Genomic DNA, 22316 nt, shown 5'->3' with positions numbered 1-22316 from the left:
GCCCCTCACATTAGTGATGTGTAAAACCAAGCATCCCTGGCAGATGCCTGTGCCTATGCAGTCAGCTCTGGAGTTCCATGTCATAATTTTTTGTGTTTTTGTTTCATATGCCAGGCTTAACTGAAGTCTTATTTAAATACTTTCTGGATAAGATAGGTGAATTAAGTAAATTGTCATGAATAAAGTATGGTGATTTTTGTTTGTTTGTTTATATCAGTAGGGATACTAATCTGGTAGGTGCCAGATTAACCTTTAAAACATGTCACTTAGGGCCATTTGAGATGACTCAGTGGATAAGAGCCCCTGTGCCCACACCTAAAAAGCTGAGTTCAATTCTCAGACCCCTTGTGGCAGAGAAACATGACTCAAATTTCCATATTCCTTGTTTCAAAGCTAGAGTCTATCATCTAATCTGAAAATTGTCCACCTTTAAAACTTCTTTACTCTCCAGATCATCATTTGATTTAGTGTGATAAGGAACATGTCGTGACCCTTACATTACAGTTGGATCCCTAATCTAACACAATTAAAACTTTAAACACATACTCTATAGCTTATTTCAAGGGAAATAGATATCGTTCTTTGTTTAACACACCAACAGAAATATCTCTCACTCCCATTGGCATAGCAGTTTTTTGACTATGTATATACAGTGATCTGCCTGCATATATGGCTGCATGCCAGAAGTAGGCTCCAGATCCCATTGTAGATAATTTGAGCTGCTATGTGGTTGCTGGGAATTGAACTCAAGACATCTGGAAGAGCAGCCAGCGCTCCTACTTCTGAGCCATCTCAGTAGCCCCAGCAAAGCATTTCAAATGACCTCGGTGCCTTGCTACAAGCAAGTCACAATGAAAAGAGCACTTTTGAATTTCTGTGTGCAATGTCCCTTTACATACGTTTATACAGAGCTAGGGACTAAGTGGCTATTATGTAAAGAATTCCAGACCCTTGGAAGCAAAGGTGTGACTGGAAATCAGTGACACTGGAACTTCTACTGCAATTTTTGCAAAGAAGGCAGCAATCACAAATCAAATACTCCCCTGAACCTTCCAGAGACACAGTGGCTCAGTGAGCAGTGTCACTGAACAAGCCATAAGCTCCCCTTTCGTTCACTCATTCAAACCTGCTCACTGGGGAAGTTCGTAGAAGTACTAGAGAGACAGGTGCCACATGAAACTGTTTCTATGGGACTCATGCTGTAGTGAAGGATATATTCTTGGTTCCAATTAACAAGTATATGAAATGCTTAGAAGCCTGGACATGTGAGCTAATATACAGGGTAATGGTTTGTTGGTTATCTCTATAATGTACAGTGGTATACAATGCATGATCTGCAGCCCCACACTATGATTCCTCATTAAACATTCTATGCATTGTCCATTGCTGTGCACAGTTCAGTAGGTTGTGTCTTTTCGGTGGTCCCTGTACATGCATCTGTGATGTGTTTATTTCTCTGATGTCCATTAAATAACTAGTAATTTTAGACCCCCCCCCCCAAAAAAAAAACCTAACTGATCTGTCAACATGTATGGAAAATGAAAGCCATTTGTGTGTCTACAACTGTTGAAATACCACCACAGAGTAAACTTTGAAGGAGACTTAACAGGTGACTCAGTTGACAAAGTGCCTCCCACACAAGCCCAAGGTCCTGAGTTTGCATCCTCAGAACTTATACAAAAGCCTTATGTTGCAGCCATGTATGTAGCCCCAGGGTTTGGAGATGGGCAGATTCCTGAAGCTCCTCAAATCCTTGAACTTTGTGTTCAGTGACAAACGCTGTGTCAAAACTAAGATAAAGATATCTGTTTCAACATATGCACATGTATGTATTTGTACATGGACCTACATTGCAGATATGCATTTACCAACCTAAACATGATCATTCACTGTACACAAGAGCAAACACGCAGGTTCACACACACACACACTATTCTCTCTCTGTCTCTCTCACACATATACACATATACATTCACACACATATTAACACACAATCATAAATACACACACTCACATTCACACTCACACATAGACAATAATTGAGAACTAAGAACAAAACCAACAATACAATGGTTAACAATTACACATCATTTCTTTGTGCCTGGCAGTTATAAGCCAAGTCTTTTTTTTTTAATCTAATTTCACAGAAGCTTGAGTTCTTGTTACAGTGTTGGTTCTGAGTCAGTACTTCCCAGAAAGAATTGAGATGCTACATTTCTAGCGAGCTTCCTGTTGAGACCCAGGCTGCTAGAAAATGAGCCATGCTTTGACTACTGAGGAACTATGCAATTTGTTAGAGGCCACATGGCTTGCTCAAAATCTTGTAAGGTTTGTAAGCTGGGATTCGCCTCAGGCAGGCTGTTGCTGGATGTGGTGTGCTTTACCTAGTATGCACATAACGGTTAGAAGGAACACAGGTGATTTTTCAGGTTGATAGTCAGGGAACTGGCCATGAACAGAAAATACAGAGGAACAGAGCCAAAGGACTGAAGAACATGTGCGAGAGGGAACTGAAAAGATGTGTGTACTGGGATCATGGTGAAATGCTGGTGATAAAATTAGGAAAAGGAGGTATGAGGCTGGCACTTGTGCAAATCAGAAACATGATTTTATTAGTGTAAGAGATAATTCCCTTACAGCTCAAGATCCAAGGCCTGTTAGGTAGATAAGAATTACACCTTAAATATTTCTGTTTAAGTGAATATGTGTATATCTGAACATATGTATGTGTAGCTCATGCATGCAGGAGACCAAGAAAGTCATAGAAGGCATTATTCACCTGGAACTATAGTTATAGATGGTTGAGAGCTACTAAGTGGGTGCTGGAAACTGAACCAAGTACTCTAAACTGCTAGAGTATCTCTCCAGCCCCGCCCCCACGTGCTACACTTTTAACTTCGTTATGGTGTCTAAGATTCCTCAGTTAGTGACTTAGTTCATTCTGACTGTCATCACAAAATCCAGAGCTGTCTAATTTAAAGGCAAAATAAATGTATGTCATATAGTCCAGCAGCAGGAGATAGAGGAGGATTAGTGCTTGGTGAAGGTCTATTTGTTGGCTCAAAATCTCATCTCTTTGCTGTATTCCTACATGGTGCATGGGTGAATAAGCTCCCTTGAGTCTCTTTTACAGGGGCACTGACCCCATTGATGAGGTTTCTGCTACATTCTCTCATCATCTCCCAAAGGCCCCACCTCCTAACACTAATACATGGGAGTGTTGACTTTCAGCATAGAAATTTAATGGAGACACAAGCACTAAGACCATAGCACTGCAATGACTCAGTTTCTAGCTTATTTCAAGTGAATGAAGATGGGACCCATAGAATCAAAGGCTTATAGGCTGCTCTGTGCATCTTAGAAAACTACACATGTATAAGCTATCATTAGTATTTATTTATATGAAAAACATATAAAGGCCAGAGACTAACATTCTAATTGATTTCATTAAACACGTAGGGGAAGAAGGGTAGGCAGAATACAAATGAGTTTAAAGTACAAAGGAAATAACAGACAGAGGCAAACTGCATATGAAGGCATGGCAGTAATTCTCTTCCATTGATTTTCTTCATCTAGGCCAGGAATGAGCTTCATGTAGCTTTGAGACAAGCCATAAGTTTCACAAAGAAGTTATAGTCTGTTCTCATTTTATGAAATAATCCATTAGGTTTATTCAGGGGAGGGGTAATTTCTTCTTAAAAGGTATTCTCTCTAAATTCCCTTAAAAATCCCAGCTTTTGAATTTCTGGTTATTTCCCCAGAGTACAGTTATGCTCACACAGAACTATTTCTGTGTATATCCTGGAACTCATCATGTTTTTCCAGTTTAGTCTGGCACACTAGATCCTGGTTGCTAGTGATCAGCACTTGCATTGTAGTTAAGATAAAGATCCACTTTGCCTTAGCAATCCTGTTAACTCTCTAGTGACTATCACATCACTTTATTTGCCTGGATGGCTTTCTCAAATGGGGAAGAGAAATGACCTATGTATGCTTGGTGTTGAAGAATTCTTAAGAGGGTTGAGTGGGTAAGTTACATCATTGTCATCTGGCCAAACTGTCAATATATATTTTGTTAGTGAACCTATTGTTCAGACAGCTCGGGGGAAATAGGAACCCACAGTAGAGACGGTTTTTACCCAGATGCTGGTGTAATATTGGTTTTTTTTGTATGCTATAGAAAAAGAAAGAGGCTATTGAAAGTGGCAAACGACAAATAGAGAACACTTTAAAGGAGGGCAATGACATACTTGAGGAAGCCAACCGACTTGCAGATGAAATCAACTCGGTCATAGATGTGAGTATTGAATAAAGCTCAGAACAAAGAGAAAGAAGATGGTGACGTAATTCCTTACCAGACTGGCAGCAAAACTCAGTCACAGAAACAAAAGCCTCTATTTGTGTTTTTGTAAGAATATATTATTGCAGTACTGTGTTGGGGGCATGTAGGTAATGTTAACAGTTAGAACCTAACTTTATTGGAGTACTTACTTATGCATGCTTGGGTTGTTTTCTTTTCTACTTCTCTTATTATTTTTCTTATTATGGTGACCAGATCATTCCTTGTTCCTAGGCCAGTACTTACCATCTGTTTTGTTATTTCATATAGAGTTAGTTAAAAGAGAAATGAAAATCTGCAAGTAAACTCTTGACCTACTGTCTCACACGTTGCATTGGGACATGTGCAGGATTAAGGATACAAAGATCTAAAAGGTCCCGATGGTTGTCACATATTCAGTTGTTGCTATGAAGTAATCTTACAAGAATAATACTTTTATAAATGGGCTTCATAAAGTTCTACGATTTCTATTAAATAACTGTTTTTATTCTCTATTTGCTGTGCTAGTAGACTAAATGTTTTTTAAAGAGAAAAACAAGCATATGTGATTGTATCTCCTAGAGAAATTAGGAAATTCAAGGAGGCCTGAGTGAACCTGCTCTTAATGCTGTCTCTTCTCTCTCCGTACCAGTATGTCGAAGACATTCAAACTAAGTTGCCACCGATGTCTGAGGAGCTTAGTGACAAAATAGATGACCTCTCTCAGGAAATAAAGGACAGGAAGCTTGCTGAGAAGGTCTTCGAGGCTGAGAGTCATGCTGCTCAGCTGAATGAGTCGTCTGCTGTGCTTGATGGGTATGCCATGTGTGCTTGGCAATGTCTGCAGAGCTTGACACTCATCCAAAAGTTTAGACAAGTAGAAAGGGCAGAAAATCACTTTCAAATCTTGATTTCCATAATTATGAACAAAAGAGCCGCATGGCTTTTCTATGGAAAATCCTAATTAAGAGAACGTAGGCATACATCTCCTGGAAAAATATCAAAAGTCACAGTTGAAAGTGAATTCAACTATGCCTGGTTAGGAAATGAACATAGCCTTAGGCTACCCTTACAATATTGTGTTTTGTTCTTTATTAGAAGACACCGGGGTTGTCCTATTAGCATTTTAAATAATACACAAACATGTTCTGCTGCAAACTTCAGTTTTACATTTCTCATGCAATTTAATCATTTCACTGTTTCCAAGTGCCTCTAAATGTGCAGCCTTATAAACAGCCATTCAGTCTCCTCCCTCTAGTAAGATAGCACGTGTACCACACTGAAGGAACAGCTCAAGGCTGGATTGTGAACAACTATAATCCCAGCCCGTGGGAAGTGGAGGACACAAGTTCAAGGCCAGCTTCAACTGCAGTGTGCCCAAGGCCAGCCTGGTCTATAAGAAACCCTGAACACAATAAAATGAAATAAACAACAGCTCACTGTAACTGGGATTATCACATGGGTCAGAAGAAAGAGAACAGTGATGGAGGACTCTCATTGGTTAATAAAGAAACTGCCTTGGCTTTTTGATAGGGCAGGATTTATATAGGTGGAGTAGACAGAACAGAATGCTGGGAAGAACAGAAGTTAGTCAGATGCTTCAGGCAATCGGCCATGCCTCTCCTCTCTGGGACAGATGCCATGAAGCCACCTACCAGGTCAGACATGCTGAATCTTTCCCGGTCAGACACCACCATGTGGTGCTACACAGATTATTAGAAATGGGTTAATCAAGATGTGAGAATAAGACAATAAGAGGCTGAAACTAATGGGCCAGGCAGTGTTTAAATGAATACAGTTTGTGTGTTGTTATTTTGGGGCATAAGCTAGCTAGGCAGCCGGGAGCTGGGCAGCAGGAACACAGCCCGCCGCTCCTCACTACAGAACTGGAGCTCAGGGTTTGCTTATTAAACAACACTCTAGGTATGGCTGATTTACTTCCTCTGTACTTTTACTTCCTCTATACTTTTGTGATTGGAAAACAACAACAACAACAACACACACACACACACATACACACACACCAAAAGAGGAACTATTCATCCTAGGAATAATTTTCCAAGGTAAATCTACTTAATATGCACCACATGCAAGTCTGTGTTCTCATCTTTGACAATCATTGATGCAGAAAGAATGCCTGGAAACACAAGCATCCCATGCATGATTAGTTTTGGAACAAACTTTCCCCAACCTAGAGCAAAGAGTCGTAGATGAATCAGTGGCCAGTAATCAGTACACCGGATTCCAAATCTCCCATTAGGGATGTGTTAGTCATGATTTGATTTTTTTCCTATGATCTCTTTATGCTTTCTGGGAAGTGTGCCTACTCTGAAGACATTGTAGAGTTTGTTTGATTAATGGGATACAAGTGTTCTGGAAACCAGAGTGCGCTTCCCAGATAATGGGAAGTACTGTAGCCCTGCACACACCTGCCTAGACACATGGTCGCAAAGGCTTTAGCAGGCTACCACAGAGGTTTAAGAAGCGGCAGAAAGAATGCTCAGTAGGTCAAGATGCTTGCCACCAAGTCAGAAGACCTGCGTTCAATCCCTAAAACCCACAAGGCAGAACTGACTCCCTCAAGCTGTTCACATGTGCATATTTGCATTTGTGCATGCTCACACACATGGAGAGAGGGGGAAGAAGAAGGGAGGGAGGGAGGGAGGGAAAGGGAGAGGAAGGGAAGGAGAGAGAGAAACAAAATAAATGTAAAAGACACAGTGGCTATATTTCACAGCAAATCTTGAGGAATAAAGTTTAAATAGAACAATGCTATGTGATACAATGAATAGACACATCACTAGGATTTGGAATTAGCCTGATTGTATTGGCCATGATCCTTTAGAAGCTGGGGTTTTTATGACGTGATTGTTCTTTATTTGAGTGCTAAAGTTCTTTTCCCGATCTAACCTGACAGAATCCTGGATGAGGCTAAGAACATCTCTTTCAATGCCACTACAGCGTTCAGAGCTTACAGTAACATTAAGGACAATATTGATGAAGCTGAGAGAGTTGCCAGAGAAGCAAAAGATCTTGCCCATGAAGCTACACAACTGGTAAGAAAAGAAAGCTCATCACATGCTAAGCAAGGAAGTTGAGTTCCTTTTCATTGTACACTGAGCATGTGTCTCATTCTCATCCCCTCACATGCTAAGCATGGAAGTTGAGTTCTTTTTCATGGTACACTGAGCATGCATCTCATTCTCATCCCCTCCTACTCCTCACCCCTTGCCTGTCCTATTTGTCTGCTTTGTTACCCCAGAAAATGTCAGCTCAACCCTCACTTTATATGTATGTGTACACATGATTTATAGCACTGTATAAAATCTAGATGCTGAAATACATACAATATCTGCTTTTCTGAGACTGGCTTATTTCACTTAATGTTATTATGTCCAGTTGTAGCCATTTTCCATGAAACAACTTAATTTTATTTTTCTTTGTTGATGAAAACATTCCATTGTGTACACGCACCACAAATTCTTTATCAGTTCTGTTGGTATCTAAGGTTGGGTCTATAGCTACACTAGTCAAATCTTTTTAAAATTAATTTTCAAACTTGAATGAGACATTATAAACCTAGGAAGTTGGAGTAGGTGTCCTGAGTCCTTGCTGAAAATCTCATAAAAAAAATCCAACTCAAGTATTTTCTCACTATCTATAACCACAGTACTCACCCACTGCTTACTATTGTCAGTTCAGAGTTCAGAGGTCACTGCCCAATGCCAATCAGATTTGTGCTGCAGGTCACAAAATTAAAAAAGGCAAACATAATACTCGAAACATCAAACTTTAATCACCATTAGTTTAAATGGCATTGGTTTTGAAAAGTATTCTGAACAGAGCACTTTTTTTTCAATCGCCATTGTGTTGGGTTTGACTCAAGTGGTGTACTTTTATAAACTGTATCAGATCATATGTTTCTAAAGTATACAGACTAATTTTATGAGCTGAATATGCCCTACCTTTTAGTCATTGTTTAAAGTGTGTTAAAAGTACGTAGCTAATATTTTAGAGCTTTGGGATTCTATGTTGTACACCTACCTTCAGGATCTTTATCTTCAGTCATGGAAAATTTCATTCACGGTATGCAGAGCAGCATTGTACAAGCAATTTCTCCAGTAAGTGTCCCTCAGACTGCTTTAGGAGCAGAAATGCCTTATGGGAATTCCTGGTGAAGTGCAAGGCCCAGAACAGTTGCTAAAATCATTTTTGCTTTACAGAGAATCTACAAGTACATCAATAATTTTTTTGGTGGGGGGAACACCTACTGGAAATTTGTGAAATAAATGTGCATAAACTATGACTTGCAAAAGACATATTGACATTCCTCTGGCTTTCCTTTGGAGCAAAAACATTTTCTTAACTATGTGAGACATCTGTTGTCTGAGGTTTCTGTCCTGCCTGGTTCCCGCAGTCGTTAAATTTCAAAGACATTACACAGAGATCTAAATTAGTTATAAACTAATTGGCCTCGTAGCTCAGACTTCCTATTAACTCTTATAACTTATATTAGCCCATTATTCTTGTCTTTTAGCCACATGGCTTGGTACCTTATTTGGCAAGGCAGTCACATCTTGCTTCTTCTGTGGCTAGGTCACCACTACAGACTACTCTTCTCTCTTCCCAGCATTCTCATTGCCCTGCCTCTACTTCCTGCCTGGTCACCCCACCTATACTTCCTGCCTGGCTACTGGCCAATCAGAATTTTATTAAAAATAATACAAGTGACAGGATAAAAGACCGTTGTCCCACAGCACTTCCAGATTGACATTCCCCTGGCTTTGATACTGAGCAAAAACATTTTCTTGACTATGTGGGACATCAGAAATAATTACCACATTATTCTGTAGGGAAATTTATGGTCGTAATGAAAACATCATTATACTGCCCACAATTGCTACCATTAGTGTTTTCTCTGGCAAGGGCTAAACTAATGCCATACACTGTATTTCTCTCTTTCCAGATTTAATATATTGTCCTTATTCTTAAGAGTTTCCTCATATATATGTATATATGTGTGTGTATGTATGTATATATACATATACATATACAATGAAATGTGATATTATCCACCTCTCATTTCTCCCTCTAATACCATATATTCTACCATCAATGCATATGTGTGTATGTGTATATATGTATATATATATACATATACATATACAATGAAATGTGATATTATCCACCTCTCATTTCTCCCTCTAATACCATATATTCTACCATCAATACATATGTGTGTATGTGTATATATGTATATATACATATATTACATATACAATGAAATGTGATATTATCCACCTCTCATTTCTCCCTCTAATACCATATATTCTACCATCAAGCATCCCTCTCTTTTCACCTCTCCTCCTTTCTCTATAACCTAGTCCTATCACCTAGTCCATCAAATTAGTGTCACATATACCTATGGGTGTGAAACCATCCAGTAAAGTATGAGAAAATTATCAGTTTCTTATTCAAAATAGTGATATTATCATTGAAGAAATTATCCTTACAAAGTGATAATTTTAAATATAACTTGATCATTTAAATAGATATGTTATAATTTTAAAAAACCTAATTTCTAAGTTACAATTACATTGTTTTGTTTGATAACTATTTTTGGCCTCTAGCATATTGTTTAGCAAGTAGTAGCATGTTTTTCATGATACATTAATATATTTCTACATATTCATAATTCCTATATTGTTAAAATTTTTACTATTGTTATTATTTCATCTTTTCTAATATTTTGTGCTAAGGAACTATTTAATACTATTAATTTATATATAGGAAACCCTCATGGTTATGCTGACATAAAATTTTTCACTTCTTATATCTGATATGCTAATGACCCCCAATAAAGTTCATTTTCCCTTATTTTTATTTTTTCTCTTTCTAAAGACTACAAAAGTAATGAAAATTTTGAAAATTGTGTGTCAAAGAGAATCAATTGTTTATTTAGTAGGTATCAGGACATGTAAATTACTGTCTTGGGTAATTTGTTGGCACAGGTTCCATGAACAGAAAATGTAAGGCTTTAATCTTAAGAAGTCATTATAATATAGTTTATCTCTTTCAGAAAATTAACATATTTGTGAAACATTCAATTGAGCAGTTATCTAACAGCTCATAAACCTAAAATTAATATTATTGTTAGTGCCATATATAATGATAACAATGGGGCACCAATTTATTATATGCTCTAAAGGAGATGAGGAAAAGTAGTATGGGAGAGCCCACTACTCCTGTGAAATATATTTAACAAAAAATAGAATGTTTATAATAAATATAAAGAAAAATCAAAGAAATAGAGTAGATACTTGGACTAGAGATAGATCTATTAAAGAAGTAGTAGAAGAATTCATCAAGATGCTAAAGAAGATGGTGATGAGACAATTTGAGAAAGAAGAAAACATTGAAAATACTTTTGGAAGAAAATAAGTGAATGGTTGAAGTATGCTCTAGGCATAATGGAGGTGGCATTTCATTTTATTAATTTTTTATTGATTTTATTGAGCTATATATTTTCTCTGCTCCCCTCCCTTCCTCCTTCCTCTCCCCTCCACTTCAACCCTCTCCCATGGTTCCCATGTGCCCAATTTTCCCAGAAGATCTTGTCCTTTTCTACTTCTCATTTAGATTACATCTGTGTATGTCTCTTTTAGGGATCTCATTGTTGTCTAGTTCTCTGGGATTGTGATTTGTAGGCTGGTTGTTTTTTTTTTTTTTTTTTTTTGCTTTATGTTTCAAAACCACTATAAGTGATTACATATGATAATTGTCTTTCTGAGTCTGGGTAAGAGGTGGCATTTTAAAATCACCTTCATTCCTTTAGAATAAAGTTATTTATCAACATAGAGAGATAATAAGAATGAAACTGAAATGAAAATATAAGAAGTTGATTTTTTTTTTTTGGTTTTTCGAGACAGCGTTTCTCTGTAACTTTGGAGCCAAGAAGTTGATTTTTATAATCAGGCAGATGCCATATTCAAGTTAACAATATGCTATTATTATATAAGCAAAACAGCCATTTGTATCAGAACATAAGTTCTTTAAATATCAAGATGAAATATTACTTAAGAACTGAGGCATTATGCAGAAAATAATATATTCATATTGGTATTAAGTGGAAAATAAATTATATATTATAAAATATTTATTTCTCTCAGTGCAGTCTTTCTGATCTTAGTACTCCTCTTTAATATATACAACCAAAAAGAGAAAGGAACTGTGGTACTTTTTAGATAAAGGAATATAGAAATCTAGAAATTATTTTTCTAAAATTAATTATTTGAATTTGAATACTATAAAAAACATTCTACCAGATGCTAAAGAGACGGCTCAACAGTTTAGAGCATGTGTTGCTCTTTCAGAGGACCCAGGTTCAGTTCCCGTTACCCACAATGGCTCATAACTCTAACTCTAGGGCAACCAATGTCTTCCTCTGGCTTCCACAGGCACTGCATTCAAGATGCAACCCTGTCACCCTACCCACCCCCACAAAGAGGCACACACATACACATAACCAAAAATACTAACAATAGCTGTGTTGTCAAAGAACCTACCATAATCAAGAATTGATATCGAAAGCCGGGCAGTGGTAGCGCATGCCTTTAATCCCAGCACTCAGGAGGCAGAAGCAGGTGGATCTCTGTGAGTTCGAGACCAGCCTGGTCTACAAGAGCTAGCTCCAGGACAGGCTCTAAAGCTGTAGTAAAACCCTGTCTCGAAAAACCAAAAAATAAAAATAAAAAAGAATTGATATCGATATCTTAAATTTCCATACCATACTGAATCTTAAAACCTGTACCATCATGAGAAAGATAAGATTCTTGAAAGTGTGTGAATAAACAGATTTTGCATGCTGTTAAGCATCTTAAGTGGTCACATAAAAAATATTCAAGTTTATTGACACTAAGGATGAACCCTTCCTTGTCCTCTACTGCTGTTGAGGTCTTAGGTACTGTGTGTACTTAACTAGAGAACACAAAAGGATAATGTATATGAACCCCATAGCCATGGTCTTAAATATAATAGAGCCACCACACTGCCTACATGTCCTCCATCCTTTCTCTAAGGCAATGGAATATGCTGTTTTAGTCTCTATTATCTGGAAGTCCTAGTCTTCCCTAAGGAGCTTGCCTTTGTAAAGATTACTTTTACTTTCCATGGAAACAGAACTGGAGTCTCCCCCCACCTTCTCTTTCTTTCCCTCTCTCTCTGTCTCTCTCTCTCTTTCTCTCTCTCTCTCTCTCTCTCTCTGTCTCTCTCTCTCTTTCTCTCTCTCTCTCTCTCTCTCTCTCTCTCTCTCTCTCTCTCTCTCTCTCTCTCTCTCTCTCTCTCTTTCTCTCTTCCGCTCCTTCCTCTTTTCATTGTATTCTTTTTCCTCTTCCTCCTCATCTTCTTCTTCCTCCTCCATATCCACTTCATATTGGGAGCATGGAGACCTTGGGAGAGGGTTTAAGGGGAAGGGAGAGGCAGAAAGGGGAGCAGAGAAAAATGTAGAGCTCAATAAAAATCAATTAAAAATTTAAAAATAAATAAATAAAAATTTAATCATGGTTTTAAAATAACACTATAGCATCATCTGAACTAGGGCTTCTTACACATTTATTGATTCCTTTCACCTGAGGAAGTTTTACATGATCCCAGTTTATAGATATTATATATTTTTAAGGAAAAGCTTTTCATTTTAAAATAAATATATGATATACTTTCAGTAAATGTTTGATATATATTATTTGATAGATATTATTTTAAAATAAATGTGTGATATATATCAAACATTTACTAATAGGAAATCATAAATTTATTTTAAAATTATAGTTATATACATATAATTTTACTAATTATAAAACATTAAACAAATTTGCATAATAATATTTATGCCCTACTTTTTTTTTTAGATAAATCATGGCTCAACGTTTAATATAGCAGAATATAGAAAATCTTCAATATTTTTCAGACATAATTAATATTTTATTTTATAATTAACAATACTAAGAACACTACTTCACATGAGCATATACTCAAAATGGCAAAAGTATGTTTAGTAACTTTTAAGAAATTTTTGGAAATTCTGTCCTAGTACCAAACAAAATTTTATATAATGATGTTTTATGCAATTTAAGTCAGCAATTCAAGCAGCACAGTTAAAAATCAAGCTCTCTAACGTAATAAATAAATAACCTGAGAACCCTAGCCGAGCCACACTGAAACTAGAATAACCATCACAAAAATCTAAACATGTCATGTAAGAAGAAGGAAAGACAAAGTGATGAGAACAATCTTTAACATTCCACAAAAGGCAAAACAGATGCAAAAGGAAAATCATCACATCTATGTGAACATGTGTATACATGTGATGAAAATATGAAAGAATTTAATTAATCCAATCACAAAAGTCTGAATAGCTTCCTTAGTTGCTGCAAGCAATTCCACAAATTTCAAAGCCTGGACACAAGTCAAATCTGTGTCTTAAACCACAGTTCAATGTGCAAGGTACAGTCATTTCCTCCTTGCAGCTAACACCACATTACAGAGACTCCAAGACTGTCCTGGCAGAGAGGAAAAGCAAAATTCCAACTCCCATTGCAGGGAGCATGACCTGGGCATATGTGGTCTAGAGTACATTGACTGAATAGGTAGCTCTCCAGTCTAGCCATATGAGAGGCTGAGGTTAAAGAAAGCACAAAAATGTTGATGAGAATCAACAATTTGCAACACAAGTTGTCTTTATAATTAAATGAAAAAAGACTAAAAGCTTCAGTCAGGTTAAAGTGATTTTCATATCGTATTAAAATTGTTATAGCTTACACAAAATACCACTAAACTGTGAGGGTATGGAAAGATTGCAAATTAAGGACCAAAAAGATAATAAAGGAGGGAAACTAATGAGAAAAAAATGCAGAAACACACTGCTAATAGTACCAATCACATGGGCTTTAAAGTTCCCAAAAGGAGTTATTAGGGAACAACAGCAAACTCACTAGAATAGAATGAAAAGAATGATTTAGCAGGAAAAGTCAAGCAGCGCAATCTCCCAAGGTTCTAACAGAAGAGCCTAAAGAATAATAAAGACAGACACATCAGAATGAGAAAAATTCATTATTTCTACCATGAGGGCCTTTAGCATGTCTCTTAAACACTGACCGGTCAGGCAGAGAAATTGAGGCATGCAGGTTTGAAGAATTCCATAGACAGGATTAGTGAAAGGCTTTGTCGAACCTTGCAACAGTGAGATCATGGATTCTGTATGCCTCAGTAGTCAAAGTACACACAGAATTTAACAGAAGGACTGTGAAGTAGAGCTCAAAGAATGTACCAGAAACACAATGTGATCTGATGTCATCCAGCATGCATATTGTTATCACAGACAGTAAAATTATAAACTGCCAAAAATGACATTAAACTGTTTGAACAAGTCCATCATGAGGCCAGAGAGATGGTTCAGGGATTAAGAATACTGGCTGATCCTGCAAGGTTCTGTTCCCAGCAGCCACATGACAGTTGTCTGTAGCTCCCATTCCGGGGGATCCAAGGGCTGCATTTGACTTCCACATTTACCAGGAATACACACATAGTACAAATGCAAACATTTGCACATATACAAAGGACAAATCTAAGTTCAAAATATAAAACGTACTTCCAAATATTTCAAGAGTCAAAGGACTCAGAATACTTTGAAATCACTGCATACTTAAGACAACAAAAATAACTTGACAAATTACGGAATGCAAATAAGCTGGTAATTACTGGAAGATGTTGGGAAAGGATAGATAATTAAATCTAAAGTTCTGTTCAAGTCATTTAAAAAGTATGAAAGAAGAAATAAACATAAAAGCAGAAATTAATGACATAGAAAAAAATCATTTGAATTAACAAAACAGAAGCTGATTCTTCAAACAAATTGGAACATAAACAGGGAAGGCAAGGAGTATTAAACAGAGGAGTAGAATTAAAAATGAATAGTTCATAGCTATTGATACCATGAAGATTCAAAAACTCAACATGTGTACACTAGAGTCCCCAGTAGCTTCATTTAGATAAATCTAAATATTCAGAAGTAGTGGAGAATAAATCTAAAGCAATTTTTTTTTCAAAAACAAGACCACAGACTTCCAAAGAATTCTATCAAATAATTTATAGCAGTAGACCACAACTTATCTACTATCAAATGATAAAGTCTGCCATCAATTCAAGGACCCCAGAAACAAAACATCCTAATGGGCCAAGCAGTGTTTAAAAGAATACGGTTTCCGTGTAATTATTTCAGATGCAAACTACAGCCATCAATTCAAGGACCCTAGAAACAAAACATCCTAAAGCACGGCAATAGAAGGCAAGGATCCCTTCAAGTAAAAAAATCAAGTGCAAAACTCTATGTCAAACAGTAATTTTTGTTATTGTTTTTAAGATTTGTTTTCATTTTGTTTATTTGTATTTGTCTGTGTCTGTGAATGTATGCTATATATGTCTGAGTACCTGCAGAGACCAGAAGAGAATCCTATGGAGTTGGATTTACAAGGAGTTTGGGAGCTACCTGACATGGTTGCTGAGATCCTAGCTCAGGTCCTGTGCAAGAGTAGTATGTACTCTTGACTGGTCAGCCATTTTTCCAACTCTGAAGAGAATAGATTCTCTTCTCTTCTCTTCTCTTCTCTTCTCTTCTCTTCTCTTCTCTTCTCTTCTCTTCTCTTCTCTTCTCTTCTCTTCTCTTCTCTCCTCTCCTCTCCTCTCCTCTCCTCTCCTCTCCTCTCCTCTCTTCTCCTTTTCCTTCTTTCCTTCCTTCCTTCCTTCCTTCCTTCCTTCCTTCCTTCTTTCCTTCCTTCCATTCTTCCTTTCTCTCTTTCTTCCTTTCTTTTTTATGTTTATGAATATACATATCTGTATATGCCAATCTTTTAAATAGAAATAAGGAACTTTAAATAAAACATTATCACTTGTACTGGAACAGAGAGGACCTAGGGCTCTGGATGAATAGAGCAGCACTATCCTGCTCTTGATACGGAGAATGAGAATGCTCATGCCTACATTTCTCCTCTCCCCTGTATGTTTAAACTATCTTCTAGTTAAATGGTTTAATTAAAACAAAAAGAAAAAGAAAAATTTTAAAACAGGCATATAAGATAGTCTTAATTATTTTTTTTTATTTAGAAAGATAAGACTAAAATGGTTCTGGAAGCCAAGGGGTTTTACATCCTGTAAATTCATGATGCACATGTGTTTGCATATCTGTACATTTTAGGAGGGGAGCTAATCATTCCAAGCTACAATCCCCCAAGAACTCCCATTTCTCTCTTCTGAGATCACACCTTTGGGAGCTACCACTTCTAGATGTTTTAATCATTTATTCTTTTTTATCTCCCAGTGCTATCCTCAAAGTGTGGATTTCATCCTTGCATGGGACATTATCATTTTAATGTCACTGTGATAAGTGAGTTCTGGTTCACTTACAGCACATGATCTCCATTTTTATTCACTCCACATCAGATCTTTTGTTATTTGCTTTTTCAATGATGCAGATATCCTAACAGTGTCTTTTCCTATTCATGATGGTGGATTCCACATTCATTAAGATAATGGAGGATGATGGCCTGCATACTCCCAGCCTTTCCCTTTGCTCACTTCTTTGCTCCTTCTCTCAACTCCTATTGTTTTAACTGTCATTTTGTCATTGTAAGCAATACTTAGATTTTTATCTCTACCCACTGATGTTCTAAGAGAATGAAAGAACTTTTCCTCACAAGCCATTTGCTTTCACTAATGGACACTCTGGTTGTCCTTCCCCCAGGATGGGAGTTGGGATGAGGGGTGGGGCACTCTGCAGGAAGGAATGATAGATAACAGTGAAATATCTCCTTTTGTTCTTGTGGCAGACTCTGATCCTTGACCTCCCCTCTTGTTTCTGTGTGCTGTTGTGTTCCAGATTCTATAAATTCATGTCCTGCTTTATTCTCTGTATGAAGACTGTCATAAATACCTGTAGATGATAAAGGGACAAGAAAAACCCATGGAGTCATGTTGATATGGCTAGAGAAGGGTGTTTATTTAGAGTTTCTTTGGCTGTGAAGAGACACCATTATCATGGCTGTAGATGGAAGTTTCTGACTTGCCCAGTCCAACAGCCATTCAGTCCCAAATAAACACACAGAGTTTTATATTAATTATAAATTGATTGCCCTATTGATCAGACTTATTACTGACCAGCTCTCATAACGTACACTAACCCATAATTCTTCTCTATGTTTAGCCATGTGGCTTGGTACCTTTTCTCAGTAAGGCATTCTCATCTTGTTTCTTATATGTCTGACTTGTAGCTACATTTCTGCCTTTTGTCTTCTCAGAATTTTCCTAGTCTGGTTGTCCAGCCTATACTTCCTGCCTGGCTACTGGTCTATCAGTTTTTTATTAAACCAATATGAGTGACAAATCTTTACAATGTACAAGAGCATTATCCCACAGTCACAGCAACTCTTACAAAGGAAAATATTTAAGTGAGGCTGGCTTACAGTTTCAGAGGTTTAGTCCATTATCATCACGGCAAGAAGTGTGGCAGCATGCAACCAGACATAGTACTGGAGAAGGAGCTGAGAGTTCTACATCTGGATCCACAGGCAGCTGGAAGTGAAATTCACACTCTCGTCAGGCTTGAACTTCTCAAAGGCACACGCTAGTGACATACCTTCTCCAAGAAAGCGATGCCTCTTCCATCAAGGCCTCCTAATAGGGCCATTCCTTAAGGATCTATGGGAAGCATTTTTATTTAAGCCACCAGTGTCCATCATGCAGAAGCAAAGATTCCTGTGCTGAATTGGTGACTTATTTGGTCTTCTCCATAGATATCCATCTTACTGCTATTCCCCAGTGGCCTGCCTTGCAGTCTTGGTACTATCACGTAAATAACCAGTCCATTGGTGAAAATTCAAAATTTAATGAATATATATATATATATATATATATATATTACTTACATTATACTTTTTCCATTGCAAAAAGAAAATTTGGGGACCTTTAATTGCCCACTGCTTATGGTCTGAAATAGGAACATCACCCTGCTTAACTCATTATGCCAGTGTACATATGGCATTGGGCAGTAATTAGGCCATTTCTCTTGACCCTAGGATGGAAGCTTGGCATGCTACCCCAGCATCTGCAAATTTTATGTGTAGATCTAGGCAGTTCTGAGATTCTCTCATCTCTCCGCTCTAAGAGATCTATTCCAGTGGCTCCTCTCTCTTCCTTTTTTGACTATTAAAGGCAGTTTTTATTTCTTCTTTTCACAGAAGGCAGTATCTCCAGATTTAAAATTAATGCTGTCATTAGTTTCCTTAGTGAACAGAGACCTGAATAATCAAAAATTACTCTGAACTGTTTACTTAATTTTTCACAGTGTTCTGTGATCTTCATGTAGGTGGTACCTTGTGAAAATTAGTGACTGCTAAGCACCACCTTCCTCCTCCATGTCCAAACACAAACAATGGAACTAGAAATGTTGAACAGTTATGACACAGATTCTAAGAATTAATGTAACTTCTATATTTACACAAGATATAGGGAAGCTGAGCAGAGAAAATTACAAAGAAAAAATCCTCTTTGCCTATAGTTTGAGATCCCATCTGAATATCTGTATAAATCTAACTGTCCTGTATGATGTTTATTGATCAGTCAGACGGTATGCTTGAAACTCCCAATGGAATTAGGGGAAGACATTTGGGGATTAGATTTTCATCTCAGACTGAACCCCTATGGTCCAGGCAGTGATCTCTCACTAGGCGATTTCTTTCCCAGAACACGATACAGTCTGAGTTGTCCTTCATTGGCCACATTCTTATAGTATGTGCAGTTCCTAGAACTTACAACTTCACTTCTAAGTTTTCTTATTTCTCATTGAAAACTAAAACGTTTACATGTAACATGCATTTTGGGTTCAATTCTCATAAGTGTGAGGTACTGGCCTGTGGCTTTACTTTGCATTCCCCTGGGAGTTAATGATATTGCATATTCTTCCCATAAAGCTGGTGCCCTTCTCTGAGACACATGCAGCTCTTTGCTTATTTTCATTTGTTATTTTTTTCTTATTATTTGGACATTTGAACTTCTTTATTTTTGTACTAATTCTTTAGTAGATGCATGGTTTCCAAATATTACCTCCCATTCAATAAACTCCCTTTCTGCACCAAAGACTTTTAGTCTGAGCTTCTCTCCAGTGGTTTTGTTTTCACATCGTGTTTTCATGCTTTCACTGACTTCTCTCTAAAAAACACCATGCGGGCCACAGGTGCAGAATGCTTCCTTTATGCTCCCTGAGCTTCTTTTGTAACTTCATTTCTATTTAGGTTTTAACCCCCAGTTAGCTCCTTCTCTGTTACTGTAATGAAGTACCCGAGGCTGAGAAACATAGAGAAATGGGTTTTATCTATTCACAGCGTTGGGGACTGAAATTCCCAAATTAGATGCCATCATAAATACAATGTCCTGAGGCTCAACAAGCTCGTGGCATCTTGATTGGAGCATGTGTAAGAGAATGAGATTGTATGGGAAAGACAAAAGAACTTAAAGAAGGGTGTGGCTTGTTCTTTCACATCAACCCCTTGTAAGAACTAATAGAACCGTACAGCAATACACTAACTCCTTCTGCAGCAGTGTTTTTGATGTCTTCCCAGAAGTTTTAAGTTTTATTGTTTTAACGCTTTGTTTCATAATGCATATCATGCACAGGGTCCTATCTCCTAATTGTCTAGTAAACTCTTAATACTAGTATATAGACCAGTAGTTCTTAACCTTCCTAATGCTGCACCCCTTTCCTTATGTTGCGATGACCCCACCCCCCAACCGTAACTGTAGTTTTGCTACTGTGATGAATCACAGTGGAAATATATGATATGCAGGATAGCTGATATTCAATCCAAAAGAGGTTTCAGCCCACATGTTGAGAACCACTGATATAGACCAACCTTCCAGGCATGAATCCTTGGCAGACAAATCACGTAAGATGTTTTGCAAATTCATTTTGCATTGATTTTTCTGCATGACGTGACATAGGATCTACGCTAGCTTCCTATGTATGGCTATCTAGTTATCACAAGTTTTTTTCTTGAAGAGATTGTACTTTCCCTGTTGTGTGTTCCCGGATCATTTGACAAAGCTCTACTGACCACCAGATTATGCATTTGCTTCTGAGAACCCTACCTTGCACCTTGTCTATGTTCCAACTTTCTCTCTGGTATCTGATACTTTGACTACTATTGCCATGGAGTATATTTTGAAGTCAAGTAATATTATGGCTTCAACTTTATTTTGTCTGTTCAACATTTCTTATGTTATTCAGGAAGAACAGCCATATATCTGCAAAACTCTGGTAGTATTTTTTTATCTGTAGAAAATGTTGGAATTTTTGTAGGGAATGTATTCAAACTATAGATCAGCTTTTGCAATATGGTTGCTTTACTCTTCCAACCCAAGGAGGCAGGACATCTCCTGCTTACTTGTGTACCGTTAAATTTGTTTTATCAGTAACTTAAAACTTTCAGTGTACAGATCTTTCCTTTTCACGGCTAAATATTTTCCTAAGGCTCCCTTTCATTTTTCTCCTTATATTTTGTTTCATCCCTTAGGGAGTAGAATTGCTTAGAAGCTTTGATTTCTTCATTTGTTAATTTTATTAGTTTTATTTCTTTTTCAGATAGGTTGTTGCTAATATAGAAGTGCCCTGAATTTTTTTAAAAGCTGTTTTTTTTTAAACTGACTTACATTTTATCATGTGTAGCATGATGTTTGGAAGTTCATATCCATCATGGAATAACTAAAATTAAGACAACAATAAAAGTGTCACTGCCTTGCAGTAAGAGCAGTTCCCTTCACAGTGTCTCTAGAGTACAATAGGCCATCATCAACCACAGTCCCCTATGCACAGTAGGGGACCCCATCTCTTCTGTCTAGCCTACATTTCTCCATCTGTTTTCAACCACACCTCTAATTATGACCCATTTACCTCTATGAGGACCAATATTAGGTGCCACACAGTGGTGCGGTCTTGAGACTTTTGTCTGTCTGCGCCTGATTCATATCTCCAAGGCAGTGTCCTGCAAATTCATTCACAGCATTGCAAGGGAATTTCCTTAGTGTTTATGGGTGTGTAGCTTTCCACTGGGGGTTTTCACAGGTTGACTTAGTGCCTTCTGACTTTGTAACTTAATTTTTTTATGTAACATAATGATCCCTCTACAATTATAGATGATAATTTCATACCAGCTACCAAGGAAATTATGGTATGAATAGTTAAGTGCTTTAAAAAGTACTTATTTGTTTGAGATATTAAACATACTTATATTTTCATTGCCTCATTAACATTAAAGTCACTTTTGTTGTGAAACTACTAAAATTAATGAGTAGCACTATTAAAAATACAGGATATTTAAAGACAAATGAAATTCTTGTCAGTCCTCAAAGCAGGAATAAACATCTATTTTTCATTACTTGTCTTGCTAATAAAAAATAAGGCTGAATATTCCCTATAGAATTTACTCATTTATTTTATTCTGTTCCTATTCGTATTGCTCTCTCGTTTATTATTTTCTTTTATGTTACTCATATTCCTAATAATTTATTCTTTGCTTTATGCCTTTCTGAGAACCATGTTGGCAAATTCCTCTGATTCATCGTTAAGATAGTGAATCAGTGTGACTCTTGTAGTTTTGTGACCAAATAGTAAAGCCTCACTAATGAGTGCTTATTCTGAAATGTTGTCACAAGTTCTGTTCAGTACACCTTATTCAAATTTTATTTCTATAACTGTATGAAATAGAATACATAAGGAAGACTATGAGGTTATTTTGTGGTATTTTGTACATAAATAGCTGTGCAAGTGATGAAAGGCCAAATATCATATGATATGAGCCATAAAACAGGCCTTGGGTTTTTCTTGGGGGGTATTTTTCCTATTATTTAGTCCCTCAATAGTAGCATAATAGACATTAAAACAATAACTGGATATTTC

At 37.1% G+C, this 22316-nt stretch overlaps 1 protein-coding gene across 2 annotated transcripts in view; it reads left to right on the top strand.

Annotated features, from left to right (window-relative positions):
* Positions 1 to 22316, top strand: part of Lama2 (laminin subunit alpha 2) — a 594199-nt gene that overhangs the window by 476860 nt on the left and 95023 nt on the right. For both annotated transcript variants that reach the window (XM_038339597.1, XM_038339596.1), the window contains exons 38-40: positions 4181 to 4297; positions 4971 to 5134; positions 7236 to 7374. In XM_038339597.1, the coding sequence (XP_038195525.1) occupies positions 4181 to 4297; positions 4971 to 5134; positions 7236 to 7374 (420 nt within the window). The remainder of the gene's footprint in view (positions 1 to 4180; positions 4298 to 4970; positions 5135 to 7235; positions 7375 to 22316) is intronic.

The sequence above is a fragment of the Arvicola amphibius genome, chromosome 8, assembly GCF_903992535.2.
Source record: "Arvicola amphibius chromosome 8, mArvAmp1.2, whole genome shotgun sequence".
Lineage (NCBI taxonomy): Eukaryota > Metazoa > Chordata > Mammalia > Rodentia > Cricetidae > Arvicola > Arvicola amphibius.
This window is presented reverse-complemented; position numbering and strand designations above follow the sequence as displayed.